Raw genomic sequence first — 14,656 nt, forward strand, 5'->3', positions numbered from 1 at the left:
TCGCAAAGCACGATGTAGATTTGAATTTTTGGTATGTTGTTTGGATCAGTTAGGGTGATGTAAATCCCAATTTGCAACTTCGAAAAAGTTGTGCTCGCTGCGCACCACGTGATAAACTGCGAAAATTTTGGACTTTTTTCACTTTTTGCTCTAAAAGTCATAAACTATGCGTTTCCGACAAGTATGATTCAGTACATAAATTAAGGTTATTAAATTTGCAACAATTTAAGCCTAACCGCAGCTCTCTAAACCTTATAACGACTAAACTGTGGCCATTCAAAGATGGTTCATTTTTCCCGAAATATTGAAATTTTTAGTTTTGCTCCCGTTTGAAGCAAAATATTGGCAAAAACCGCTCGTTCTATGAGAAGTTCGTATAATAAAGTTGTAGTGCATTTAATTTTCTTTCATAAGAGCATAGAACAAAGTCTGTGAGACAAATATTTCACACACAATATCTGAAAAACAAAAATAAGGTAGAAATAGATTTTTAAAGAATTGAAACTGAGAGCATATAAAATCATAAAAAGAATAATACTTTTTCATTTGCAGGATAGGTAATTAACAAAATTACAAAATTTGGGAAAGTAGGAAAAAAGATTATACGCAAATAATAAACTGCGAAAATTTTGGACTTTTTTCACTTTTTGCTCTAAAAGTCATAAACTATGCGTTTCCGACAAGTATCATTCAGTACATAAATTAAGGTTATTAAATTTGCAACAATTTAAGTCTAATTAAAGCTCTCTAAATCTTATAGCGACTAAACTGTGGCCATTCGAAGATGGTTCATTTTTCCCGAAATATTGAAATTTTTAGTTTTGCTCCCGTTTGAAGCAAAATATTGGCAAAAACCGCTCGTTCTATGAGAAGGTCGTATAATAAAGTTGTAGTGCATTTAATTTTCTTTCATTAGAGCATAGAACAAAGTCTGTGAGACAAATAGTTCACTCACAATATCTGAAAAACAAAAAGAAGGTAGAAATAGATTTTTAAAGAATTGAAACTGAGGGCATATAAAATCATAAAAAGATAATACTTTTGCACGCCTCATAAGCGAAGCGTTGAGGTGGGTACTACTGTCACTTCGCGCAAAACATCTGATTTTTCAAACTTAAAATGTCTTTATGTATCATACATTGCACTTGTAAGATAATACATACACACACATATTAAGAAAAAACACTATTTTTAACATTCATGATATTTTTGATGTCATTTTTGTTATTTAAACTAGTTAAAAAACAGTTTAAAAAAGTTCTGTCTTGGACGTCCGTGTGTCTGTATGTGCGGATCCTTTTTCTTGTTAACACGATAGCGACCGAAATACTTTACTAATCGAGTCTTTTTTTTTCTCTTACGCTTGAGTATGCTCAGGAATAGAACCCTTTCATTTTTCAGGGTCTGATTCGATGTGGTTTAATTGTTATTAAATAAACAAAAATAATAATTAATAAATATTTATTAAAAAAAAATTATGAGGCGTGCACTTTTGGATTTTCCAAATTATTTCATTTGCAGTATAGGTAATTAACAAAATTACAAAGCTAATTAAATTTGCAACAATTTAAGCCAAACCGCAGCTCTCTAAACCTTATAACAATTAAGCTGTGGCCTTTCAAAGATAGTCAGTTTTTCCCGAAAATTTCAAATTTTTAGTTTTGCTCCCGTTTGAACCAAAATATTGGCAAAAACCGCTCGTTCTATGAGAAAGTCGTATAATAAAGTTGTAGTGCATTTAATTTTCTTTCATTAGAGCATAGAACAAAGTCTGTGAGACAAATAGTTCACTCACAATATCTGAAAAACAAAAAGAAGGTAGAAATAGATTTTTAAAGAATTGAAACTGAGGGCATATAAAATCATAAAAAGGATAATACTTTTTCATTTGCAGGATAGGTAATTAACAAAATTAAATTTTCTACAACTTTATTTTATGACCTTCTCATAGAACGAGCGGTTTTGCCAATATTTTGGTTCAAACGGGAGCAAAACTAAAAATTTGAAAATTTCGGGAAAAACTGACTATCTTTGAAAGGCCACAGCTTAGTTGTTATAAGGTTTAGAGAGCTGCGGTTAGGCTTAAATTGTTGCAAATTTAATTATCTTTGTAATTTTGTTAATTACCTATCCTGCAAATGAAAAAGTATTATCCTTTTTATGATTTTATATGCCCTCAGTTTCAATTCTTTAAAAATCTATTTCTACCTTCTTTTTGTTTTTCAGATATTGTGAGTGAACTATTTGTCTCACAGACTTTGTTCTATGCTCTAATGAAAGAAAATTAAATGCACTACAACTTTATTATACGACTTTCTCATAGAACGAGCGGTTTTTGCCAATATTTTGGTTCAAACGGGAGCAAAACTTAAAATTTCAATATTTCCGGAAAAATGAACCATCTTCGAATGGCCACAGTTTAGTCGTTATAAGGTTTAGAGAGCTGCGGTTAGGCTTAAATTGTTGCAAATTTAATAACCTTAATTTATGTACTGAATCATACTTGTCGGAAACGCATAGTTTATGACTTTTAGAGCAAAAAGTGAAAAAAGTCCAAAATTTTCGCAGTTTATCACGTGGTGCGCAGCGAGCACAACTTTTTCGAAGTTGCAAATTGGGATTTACATCACCCTAACTGATCCAAACAACATACCAAAAATTCAAATCTACATCGTGCTTTGCGAATTTAGGGTTTTTTAGTGTCGATTTCTACTGGCCTATATTCTTAACAACCTTGAACAAAAAAATAAGAATAAAATAAAAACAGAAATGGTAAAAGTTCATATTAAGCTTACGTGGATGATATTTTTATCAAATTTTGAAAATAAAGCATAAATCAAAAACTTTATGGTTTAGGACAATAAATTTTAGTAGTTTTGTTAGATAATAAGTCCCTCTACTCCCCATGACCCGTTGGTCCACTACTTACGGGACACCCTGTATTATGTACGTATAAATATTAAAATTGACCCAAAATCCTATCCAGCGAAATGGGTCCGCAGCAACGGTCTAGTAATCCTCCTCCCTCACGGCTACGACGGTGCCGCGTCAGATCACTCCTCGTGTAGACTCGAACGGTTCCTCCAACTCACTGATAGTTCAGAGACATCTCCCGACTCGGAGGCTGTGAACATGCAAGTGGTGAATCCCACCACACCAGCACAGTACTTCCATTTGTTGAGGAGACAGGTAAGTTTCTTGCTAATCGACATGTAGGTTTAGGTTATACAATTAAGGTAATAAAAAGTATAGGAAAACTTGATCTGGACAGGTCCACACGCGTGGTAAGCCCAAACATGTTGGAAACTTCTTCATGTTGAGAAAACAGGTTTTATGAAGATTCTATAAAAATGTAAATGGTGATGGTAAAAGAACTAATTCTCCCTCACGGCTACGACGGTGCCGCGTCAGAACACTCCTCGTGTAGAATCGAACGGTTCCTACAACTCACTGATAGTTCAGAGACATCTCCCGATTAAAAATAGGACAAAAAGGCATTAATTAATATCTTCTTAGGCTGTGAACATGCAAGTGGTTAATCCCACCACACCAGCACAGTACTTCCATTTATTGAGAAGACAGGTAGGTACCATGGAAATAGTGCAAAAAAATTAGGTCTGGACAGGTTTGTATGCGTAACAAGCCCAAACATGCTGAAACAGTCGTTCAAATTGTTGAGAAGACAGGTAAGTTTATAGATTTTATAAATTTAAATGGTTACATTCTACAACTAGACCACATTTACACATACCAATAGAGAAAATGATTCAGGAAAACTTCTGCTTTTTTTAAATTCCGCCCATTATGGAGTTTTATGCTCAACGGATAATCCAGAGAACTTTAGAAAAAAAATCTCTAAAATAATTCTTATGCAGGATATTTCAGCTTTAAAACCAAAAGGGGAAAAAAGTATTATTTTTTGCGAAAATAATCTAAACTTCAAACATTCAGACCTACAAAAATATTTTATTACAGGTAGTAAGGAATTACCGCAAACCTTTAGTAGTAGCATCACCAAAGATTCTCCTACGGTCTGCGGATGCTGTGAGTTCTCTCGCAGACTTCGCTCCAGGAACATTCTTTAGACCCGTTATTGGTGAGTTCGATACTTATCGTTTATTCATCATGATTTTTTGGTTCTTTTTGTAATATTTTCACCAGCATTTATGTATTGCATGTAGACTGTAAAGTACATATAAACATATCAATATATATATATATATATGTACGAACGAATGACCCCTATAACACAGTATGTAAAAAAATGTATGTACCTACAAATTTTACTTTCAATTTGCATGAAATTAAGCCAAACTCTTGTTTAAAACATTGATTCACACATTCCTCGCTTGAAATCAAATGCATGTATCAAACCAAAAATAACATTCTAGAAAGTTCCAGAACTTTCCCGAAATCTTTTGAATTACCTATTTCTTTAATCCCTCTTTATTTATATTTTTTTCAATGCCCCTAGGTGATACTTACGCAGAGCCACTTCGCGTAAAACGCGTTATACTTGTTAGCGGGAAACATTACTATGAGTTACATAAACAGAGACTTCAGAACAAAATAGAAGATGTGGCCATTATACGAGTGGAGGGTTTGTGTCCCTTCCCCGTACAGGGCTTGCAAGTGGAACTTGCGAAATATGCTAATGCTAGAAGTAAGTTATATTTATTTATTTACACTTTATTGTGCAAATAAATCCTTAAAATTAAAACTTATAACTAGTCCAGCACAGAAGGCGGCCTTATCACAAGAGATCACTCTTAAGTGATAAGGCCGCCTTCTTTCCGTGTTTTTTATTATTGTTCAATTAATACTAATTTTTCAAGGAAGTTTCAGATTATTTTAGAAAATTTTATAGTTAATTAAAGTGAAGTCCCGTGTCCCCAAGTGGGGTAAGGGGCAGATGCAATATACATCTGTTTCACTGATCGATTTTCTTTAGGGACAAGTAGGTGATCAGCCTTCTGTGTCCTACCAGACCGAGACGTTTTTTTTTTCGTCTCCACCGGGAATCGATCCCAGGACCCCTGGGTGCTACGCTCACGCGTCAACCACTGTACCAATTATAGCGGTTATAGTTAATTGATTATGAGCAATTTTTAAATCCAGGATCCGAACCCGCGTCTTTCGCCGTAGCAGCTATAGCGGGCTTGATCGAATTTTTATAATCTTTAAAAATTTATCTTCTTAATTAATTATGGTCATAGTCATCATTTTATTTTTTGGGTTGTTCTATCTTGAAGCGTTTTACGTGCGATGAGTATGTGATTTATGTAGTACCGTAGTACCTACCTATAGAAAGAAGGACTGTAGGTATACTTTTTAACAAACATTAGATATGTTAAAAAATATACATCTAAGAATTTATTAAAAACAATCAGAAGCATAACTAGGTATTTGATGAAGACAATCGATACAAGGAGATTGTAAAATAATCTAATAAAACTTAACATGTACAAAAGCATATACCAGTAATTTCATTATGATCAACGTCGATGCAACGTTTGTCTAAATCTAATAAAACTAAACATATAATTAGAAGCTATAAAGTAAAAAAATCTCACAAAACATAACTAGCAATACGTTCAACACTATTAGTCCACATTCCCAATAACCCAGTTAGAGATTGCTCTAGACTCTAGAGTCTGGTCGCACGGTGGCCGTTATTTCCCGCCTCGTTTCCGTAACCTCTATGTACATACTTCGCTTTTACATTTCTGAACGTTATTCACTTGCGACACTTTAAATTGTATGATGGACTTTTATGTTACTGAACATTATATTAAGTAGCAAATTAAATTGTAGGATACATCCTACAATTAATATTTGTTGTACAGTAGCACCTCTATAAGTCGAATATCAAGGGAGACGCCAAAAAATTCGAGTTATAGAGTTTTCAACTTATGGAGGATTTCGACTTAGGCGGATTTTGATTCGACATAAAGAGTTTGAGGTTTATTCTTATAAATTTTGAGTTAGAGAGGTAAAATAAATTAAAATTCAACTTGCAGAGGTCACAAACATGTTTTTATTTATTATAAATCAACATTATTTCAAATCATTTTAAAATAAAAAATATGGCATTAAAAAGTCAGTATTTTTTTGCTTTAGATAATTTGGTTGTTCTCTAGCATTTTATAATCTATAAAGAGCAGAAAATTCTTCTTTTTCAAAGATACTGGTTTTTTTTTAAACTTTCGTAAGGTATCCAATGCGGTTCTTGCCTTTTTGATGGAAACCCATGGAGCGCATGTACTATTCACGTCTTCTAGGTCATCTTAATCATGAGTATCGGTTTTCTGAGCTACTGAATCGATAATTTCGTCATCAGATAGTTAACGCAAACACGTGTTTCGTGAGTCATAAATTAATTATCGTATACTCCTAAAATGTTTTCTAAGAAACAATAGTGTACTTGCACTGTCGGCAAATTCTTAAAGTCGGTAACTTATTTTTGTTCGAACAATAGAAGTAATAAATTCCAAATCATCAAGTTATAAAAGTTGTAAAATAAAACGTTGCTATGTTCGAGATACAGAGGTCAAATTTGATTTTTCGAGTTATAGAGTGAAAATATGTACCAAAATGGCTTGGAGGGACTCGGTGATTATTTCGACTAACAGAGGGTCAAAATTTCAAGTACTAGAGGTTTTCGGGTTTGAAGGGAAGGGAACAAGACATTTTTTCGAGATTTGGAGGTTTTTGACTTATCGAGGTTCGACTTAACGAGGTGCTACTGTATAATGTGTTATTTTTAACCGACTTCAAAAAAATGGGTGATGTTATTCGTAACTAGTAGTTTTAAGAACCCGAAAATTAGGGCATATTGTAAATTATTAAATAGAATGAATTATAATAGACTAGACGAAACTACCATGTTAAGAAATGTGTACATTGTACAAAATACATATTTATTGTAATAAAAATAGTATCGAAACCAATTTATTGAAATTAATTGAGAAACAGGAAACAACAAATCATAAGATATATTTTTCGATCAATTAACTTTATTCTCTGAATTCCTCAATAAGAAGGAACTCATAAGAAATAATTCAAATATGTTGAATAAATTATATTTTATTATTTCAGAATTCATTTGGAGTCAAGAGGAGCACAGAAACATGGGCGCGTGGTCCTTCATTAAGCCGCGCTTCGAAAATCTTTTAGGCAAAAAGGTAAGTTATTTTATAATAATATTATCGAAATTATAGACAAAATATAGCTTAAACTTTCCTTTAGTTAGCCATTTTAATTGGATTTATCGATAAGTAGTACTATTGTTATCGTTCTATAGATAGTTATAATATACATATATTTTACTAGCATACAAACTGGTCCTTGAAACTAATAACTACTAAGGCCTTATCAATTAAGAGTGATCTCTTCCAGGCAATCCACTGTGTGAAGTTTATAGTGATAGAATATCATACTCTATCCCTAAATATCTGTCCTTGATCTAATTTAAATACCTTGTATTTTTTTAATATCTAGGTGATTATATCAAAAAATCCATACTAATATTATAAATGCGAAAGTAACTCTGTCTGTCTGTCTGTTACTCAATCACGCCTAAACTACTGAACCAATTTGCATGAAATTTGGTATGGAGATATTTTGATACCTACCCGAGAAAGGACATAGGCTACCTTTTATTGCGAAATATGTACCACGGGCGAAGCCGGGGCGGACCTCTAGTATTTAATAAGTATTAAACTAAATGTATTTTGCTTTTTTTTCAGCTTATTTACTCCGGTCGCAGTGAAGCCGCTACACCCGCAGTGGGAACTCCCGTGTTACATCGCGCCGAAGTCGAACATATTATAAAAGATCCCTTATTTAATATCAAATAAATAAATTTAATTAAGGAATGTTTGCAATTGAAATAATGTAATTTTTATATTAACGAAATTGGTGCTTTGAGAAGTTGTGATTTTTAATTTGTAAATGAATTTGTATTATAACTTGTGTATAAGTATTCTTCAATTTTTATTTTTTAAAACAACCACGAAATGTTCATGTATGAACGAAATGTCATTTGTCATAATTTCATAAAGGATTTTTAAACGTAATCTAAGCCTCAAACGCATTTAAATATCGTAGCGTATAAGCTATAAACCATTATTTTTTAAATAAAATATATTTAGCAAAGCTTGTCTCTTTTAATCATTATTTAATCCACTCTGCCCTTAGTGTCTCAATTTACATGTGTTTTGTTCGATATGAAATGAAAACCAGCCTAGCAATCCTACTTCCAATAAAAAATATACAACTACTTAAAGAGATTATTATAAAATTAAATATCGTCATTGAGAATTTAACATATCATTTTTTATTACTCAATTATCGAAGTCTGAACAGAAAACTATTCAAATCGAGCTATCAAACCGAACTTACTATAGTTACTTATAAAACATTTTTTTTTATCTAATTTACGACACATCACTATACATTTTTGTATGGAAAAATTCCGATGATAGATAGTTTACATTCACTATTCATACATTAGTTACCAAGCAAACAGTTGAATCAATAATCCCTAACGACACAATCAAAGTATCAACCAATACTTAAACATGGCTGGTAAAGGAAAAGGCAAGAAAAAAGAAAAAGAGGAAGGTGGTGATAAGAAGAAAGGCAAAAAAGGTGGAGTAAGAGTTAAGAAAGGGAAAGCAAAAGGCAGATGTAATGTGGACATGCTAACTGACGCAGCTATGGATAATGTGTATTACGCTTGCCATAATGTTCAGGAATTGTTACAGGCAAGGGGATTCCATCCACCTGATTTTAATAAAAAGAAGAAGAAGGGTAAACGATAAGTTTTCTTTTCTTTGTTGTAGGTTGAGTAGAAAATAAAATTTTAGTACGGAAAGAGGTTTTATTTTACTCCCTTTATTTGTGTTACCAATTATTATCAGGGTTATTTTTCAAAACTCGTTTCCATATAAGTACACGGATCTTTTAATGAGGAATATATTTTATTATTTTTAATGAAAATTAAGTATATTAGACCTTAACCGAATTGTTGTTCATACTTAAAACAGAAATCATCAAAATCAATACATAGTTTGTATTCACAGACATACATTTTGTATTATTTATCTAAACACTACTTTTCCGCAAATAATTTTTAGTTACTTCAATTACTACCAATAATTATTGTTTTCGTACCTAAGTTATTCCAATCTGCATCAATATTTTAACGATAACACGTTTTTCCAACAAATAGCAATTAATGTAGGCTATTTACTTATCGAAAGGCCAAAGCAATAAGCTCACAACGGAAGGCACTCAGCCTGAGAGCCCTTCTCCCGTTTGAGACCGATCGCCTACAGTTTACGATTTATGCGATTTGCTGAACCAAGAAAATGTGTTTACTCTTTATCATAGTACTTAGGTAGTAGGTACATTAACACGATTATATATTACTAGCGGTCCGCCCCGGCTTCGCCCGTGGTATATATTTCGCAATAAAAGGTAGCCTATATTCTTTTTCAGTATCTAAAGATTGTCTGTGCCAAATTTCATCAAAATCGGTCCAGTAGTTTATGCGTGAAAACCATACATACATACATAATTACAAACCTTTCCTCTTTATAATATTAGTATAGATTATAAAACATATTCCCTACCTAGAGAGAAAGATTCGACGTAATTGTAATTATTTAATATTTCCTGATTTGGCCTGCCTATGTAAACTTAGATAATTTTTTATTGTAAGGTATTCAAGTGGTATTCAAAAAGGCATTATTATACAAATGAGTTTTTGATTTAAAAAATATAATATGTCATTTATCAAGTCAAGTCACTTCATCACTGTAACTTTGTTTACTTTTTATTTCTTTTATGCTTATATAGTTAACATGCTTTGAGAAAATCACTAATACTTTAAATATCAAATAATTTAGAAGAAAATTAAAAATATGTAGTTTAAATCAACCAAGCAGCTCTACAGCTTCCATTTCAACCAAACCAATGCAAACAAAATGTATAAATTTATCCAGCTGTATTGAGAACTCTTAATAAGTAAGTAGCAAGTGTTTATTAGCTGAACCAATATAAAATTGTGGAACTGTTGATCGAGTTCTTGACTTAGTTTTGTCGCAGTAAAATATTACGACCCAGAAAATTTCATGATATTTCCACTAAGAGCTCCTTATCGTACAAGTTACTGCAGTTACAGAAACTTCATTCAAGGATTCTTAATACGTACTTGTGTAAGATTCTGTACAGAGAAAATATAACTTTCGAATGATATAAACAGCATATATCATTTGTACCATTGTTACATTTTGCGTTTTAGTATCCAGCTTTGATTCAGAGATATTATATGCAAACCTATCCACGGTTAGCGAAGCTTTATTGTGTCTCTAATAGGCTCTTGCGATGAAATAGCAAACATAAAAATAAATCTTAATCTTACCAAACCAGAAAATTTATGCAGAAATAGCAATGGCATTTTGTTTATGTTTTGTATATATCATCAATCCAACATTGAAATTCTGTAAACGCATCTTCAATACATAACTAGTAAACCAGATTCTTATAGTTGGTATCCATTTGCGGAACGATTTTCACTTGAACGATATCGTCTCTCGTTACTTTTACCCAACACACCGAGATACGAAACCTATTCTAGAAATTTCTCTTTATGGATGTGCAACCCGAAGGATACGATCTATTATAGTAGCGAAGCTTATTGAATGGGCAAAACCATTGTTTTGTGGCTATGAATCGCTAAACAAAAAACTAGTGCATCGATTTAGATTATGTTTAGATCAAAATATAGCGTAGTTCCCGAGGAAGGTTGTAGTATATATAATTTCTTAAGTTTTAGATATTTATTAGTCCATGGTTTTAGTCAACGCTAACCATGGGAGTGCCCGCAGTAGGAATAGATTTGGGTACAACATACTCTTGCGTTGGAGTTTTTCAGCATGGCAAAGTTGAAATAATAGCAAACGACCAAGGGAACAGAATCACACCGTCTTACGTTGCCTTTACTGAAACTGAAAGATTTATTGGTGATGCTGCCAAAAATCAGGTATTATTACATGATAATCAACACCTAATAAATAGCTGCACTTTTTTAACGCAACGACTTCCATATGAAAATAGATCCAATTTGAATCTGTATAGTAAAACATAATATCTCATTAATAGCTAGCTTTAATATTATAAAGCAACGACGTCCATATAAAAATAGATCTAATTTAGATCTTTACAAACTTCTACTGGTATGTGGCTTCAATGTTTGAAAGGTTAATTATATATCTGAAGATTGTCGTATATTTCTACTTACAGTATTGGCCTTTAGTAGTTCAGTAATTATATACCTACGCTTATTAAATAATACACTTAAAATTAAGTTGCAAAACTTATACTTAAATACAGAAACGTATACTTACTAAAATACATTCACTATATAGATAGCCATGAATCCAAAAAATACTGTGTTCGATGCAAAACGCCTAATTGGCCGTAAATTTGATGATCCTACTGTTCAACAAGACTTAAAGCATTGGCCGTTCGAAGTTATATCTGACGGTGGCAAACCAAAGATCGTCGTTGAATATAAGAAAGATAAGAAAAGATTTTCTGCGGAAGAAATATCTTCAATGGTTTTAACAAAAATGAAAGATATTGCATCCACATATCTCGGAGGAACAGTTAAGGACGCAGTGATTACTGTGCCTGCTTATTTCAACGATTCTCAACGCCAAGCCACTAAAGACGCCGGTGTTATTGCTGGAATAAATGTTCTGAGAATTATAAACGAGCCAACAGCAGCCGCGCTCGCTTACGGTCTAGATAAAAATCTTAAAGGTGAAAAGGACGTACTAATATTCGATCTCGGTGGAGGCACATTCGATGTTTCTATATTACAAATATCTGAAGGATCTCTTTTCGAAGTAAGATCGACTGCTGGTGACACACACTTAGGCGGAGAAGATTTTGACAACCGAATGGTTGATCATTTTAGTGCTGAATTCGACCGCAAATACAAAAAGAATATAAAAGAGAACCCCAAAGCAGTGAGGCGTTTGAGAACAGCATGCGAAAGAGCAAAACGAACCCTGTCGTCTAGTACTGAAGCTACCATAGAAGTAGATGCTCTTCACGAGGGCATCGATTTTTATTCGAAAATATCTAGAGCTCGATTTGAAGAACTTTGTTCAGATTTATTCAAACAAACATTAGGGCCTGTTGAGAGAGCCCTGAAAGATGCTGGACTTCACACGAGAGAAATACACGATGTAGTCATGGTTGGAGGTTCTACTCGAATACCTAAAATACAAAGATTATTACAGGTAACTCTTTAGTTATTTTATAAAACGCCAATTGGAATATTATTTGCAAATATACAATGGTTAGATTCTTCATTTTCATAATTTTATTTCATCTTAACATATTTCATCTTTTTCATATTTCAAGGACTTTTTCGGCGGAAAAACCTTGAATCTATCCATAAATCCGGATGAAGCAGTAGCTTATGGAGCAGCAGTTCAAGCAGCCATTCTTACCGGATCGAAAGATGAACGTCTACAAGAAGTATTACTTGTGGATGTTACACCACTATCTTTAGGTATAGAGACCGCTGGAGGGGTGATGACCAAATTAGTTGAAAGGAATACTAGGATACCGATAGCTCAGAAAAAGACATTCTCGACTTATGCTGATAACCAACCGGCAGTCACGATACAGGTAAGCTTTCCTGAGCAAAGTCTTATTTTTTTCCTTTTATTACACTTTTTTACAGAAAATAATAATTGCTCTTTTGATTAATCAAAACAAAGAATGAGTATATCGAGCTGAAAAAAATAATACCATTAAATTCATTTGATTTCTTTTCTCCATAGGTATATGAAGGAGAACGAGTCATGACGCGAGACAATAATCTTTTAGGTACATTCAACCTTACTGGTATACCGCCAGCACCTAGAGGAGTACCACAAATCGAAGTAAGAACATTATTTTACATAATGTTGTAGTGTATAAAAACATTAATGAATTAAAATCAGTTTTTACAGATAAAATGTTATAACAGCGAAGTAAGCAAATAATATAAAAACAACCATAAAATTTCTTCAGGTCACATTTGATATCGACGCAAACGGGATCCTAAATGTAAGCGCGGAAGACCGAAGCACCGGCCGCACAGAACGTATCACCATTTCCAATGACAAGGGACGCCTTAACAAAACCGATATTGAAAAAATGCTGCACGATGCTGAGAAATACAAGGCGGAAGATGAAGCAATAAGGAACCGAGTGGAAATTCGTAATCAACTGGAAAGCTATCTGTTTGGTTGTAAAGCTGTAAGTTGATTAGAGGGTATATGGACACAGGACAACATAAATATTTTTTTATATTCAGTTTTATAGCATTTAAATGCTTAAGTGTAAATTTTTGATTGGTCACTGGTCGTTGCGGTTCGGAGAACGACGCAGGCGTTTAAATCTCGCCCCATGATCGAGATTTTTCTATACTTTTAATTTTTTCAAATACATTTAAGTTTTGTCACAATACGGCGGATTGCAGTAACTTTTTTGCCGAGTGGCAATTCGGACAACAAACTTCGCCAAATTTTTAATATCTGGCATACGCAACATTGTTAAATAAATACATAATTATTTTACAGGCCGTAGAAACAGCTGGAAATCGTCTAACAGACAGCGAGAAGACAGAAGTAATGACGGAATGCTCAAACCAATTGCAATGGCTGGAGAGTCATCCAGAGGCATCAACTACAGAGTTACAAGAACAATTGAAGAAAGCACAAGCTGTCTGCCAATCAGCCATGATGAAGCTACATGGCGTTGTGGGAGGACCCAGCTGTACGAGATCTGCGAGGTCTACGGGACCCAGAGTCGAAGAGATTGATTAGAACAACGAGTTTTTAGACCAAATATTTCAAAAAAAACTAGATGGTGGTAAAGGTGCACTCAAAATTATAAGAACAACCAATGAGAACTTTGTACAATTTTTTTAATTTTTTTTAAATGTATTTTAAAATAAATAAATGCTAACCAAACACAAGCTCTTTCAATCAACTTTTTAACAAGTTATTTTAGCAATTTTACCAATGGACAAAACCATAAGTAAAGACTTTCTTACCCATTTCAACACTTTAGATGATTTATAAGAAACGGCACATGATAGCCGTGTCATGAACTGTTTTGATCAAAATTCTAAATCAGTATGTGTGTGAGTCCAATCATGAAAGTGTTACAGTCATACACATAGAATCAGAACATTATTATACTTACCATTTAAAACGTACTCTCTTTACGTAGTGATATTGTATTAGAATTATATTATTTAATAATGTCATTGTAATATTACAATTTCACCAAAATATCTTAATAAACAATTCGATATTTGTGGTGGGTAAGATAAATAGAGGGAAACGAAATAACAAACGCATAGCCACAGAAAAATCATTTAATCCAAAAATATAACAATAATAAATGGTAATCAAATCCAGTAGGTACTACCCTAAATAATGCCTCATAACTTTTAAAACATAAATTAGTAAAAATACATACCGTAAATTACCTTGTAATAATTCTGGAAATCATGTCAAATATAGAGCTACAAAATATAAGTTACAAAGTATGTACTTATTAAATAAGCATTTTTTTACAA

General features: G+C 32.9%; 3 protein-coding genes across 3 annotated transcripts in view; all 3 read left to right on the plus strand.

The window, feature by feature from the left end:
- Nucleotides 1-8,146, plus strand: part of LOC149488578 (putative 2-oxoadipate dehydrogenase complex component E1 homolog) — a 50,694-nt gene extending 42,548 nt beyond the window's left edge. Inside the window, exons 16-20 of the mRNA XM_089695725.1 lie at nt 2,987-3,189; nt 3,976-4,096; nt 4,475-4,663; nt 7,099-7,184; nt 7,749-8,146. Coding sequence (XP_089551851.1) covers nt 2,987-3,189; nt 3,976-4,096; nt 4,475-4,663; nt 7,099-7,184; nt 7,749-7,859 — 710 coding nt within the window. The 3' untranslated portion in view covers nt 7,860-8,146. The remainder of the gene's footprint in view (nt 1-2,986; nt 3,190-3,975; nt 4,097-4,474; nt 4,664-7,098; nt 7,185-7,748) is intronic.
- Nucleotides 8,147-8,582: 436 nt separating this feature from the next.
- Nucleotides 8,583-8,888, plus strand: LOC149488579 (small lysine-rich protein 1). Its single transcript, XM_089695257.1, has one exon. It carries the CDS (start codon nt 8,583-8,585, stop codon nt 8,823-8,825), a length of 243 nt encoding a protein of 80 aa, XP_089551383.1. The 3' UTR covers nt 8,826-8,888.
- A 1,985-nt stretch (nt 8,889-10,873) lies between these two features.
- Nucleotides 10,874-13,957, plus strand: LOC149488580 (heat shock protein 68-like). Its single transcript, XM_089695258.1, has 6 exons — nt 10,874-11,050; nt 11,436-12,317; nt 12,442-12,711; nt 12,867-12,968; nt 13,099-13,326; nt 13,650-13,957. The coding sequence occupies exons 1-6, from the start codon at nt 10,880-10,882 to the stop codon at nt 13,893-13,895; spliced, it is 1,899 nt and encodes a 632-aa protein (XP_089551384.1). The 5' UTR covers nt 10,874-10,879; the 3' UTR covers nt 13,896-13,957.
- Nucleotides 13,958-14,656: the final 699 nt, after the last annotated feature.

This window comes from Colias philodice, chromosome 5 (assembly GCF_061535455.1).
Source record: "Colias philodice isolate Cphi_HAF_F1 chromosome 5, ilColPhil1 Martin Lab GWU primary, whole genome shotgun sequence".
Lineage (NCBI taxonomy): Eukaryota > Metazoa > Arthropoda > Insecta > Lepidoptera > Pieridae > Colias > Colias philodice.

Coding starts and splice junctions, on each gene's coding strand:
- LOC149488579 (XM_089695257.1), top strand. CDS start 8,583: ATGGCTGGTAAAGGAAAAGGCAAGAAAAAAGAAAAAGAGGAAGGTGGT.
- LOC149488580 (XM_089695258.1), top strand. CDS start 10,880: ATGGGAGTGCCCGCAGTAGGAATAGATTTGGGTACAACATACTCTTGC. Junction 12,318..12,441: donor AAATACAAAGATTATTACAG/GTAACTCTTTAG, acceptor TCATATTTCAAG/GACTTTTTCGGCGGAAAAAC. Junction 13,327..13,649: donor ATCTGTTTGGTTGTAAAGCT/GTAAGTTGATTA, acceptor ATTATTTTACAG/GCCGTAGAAACAGCTGGAAA.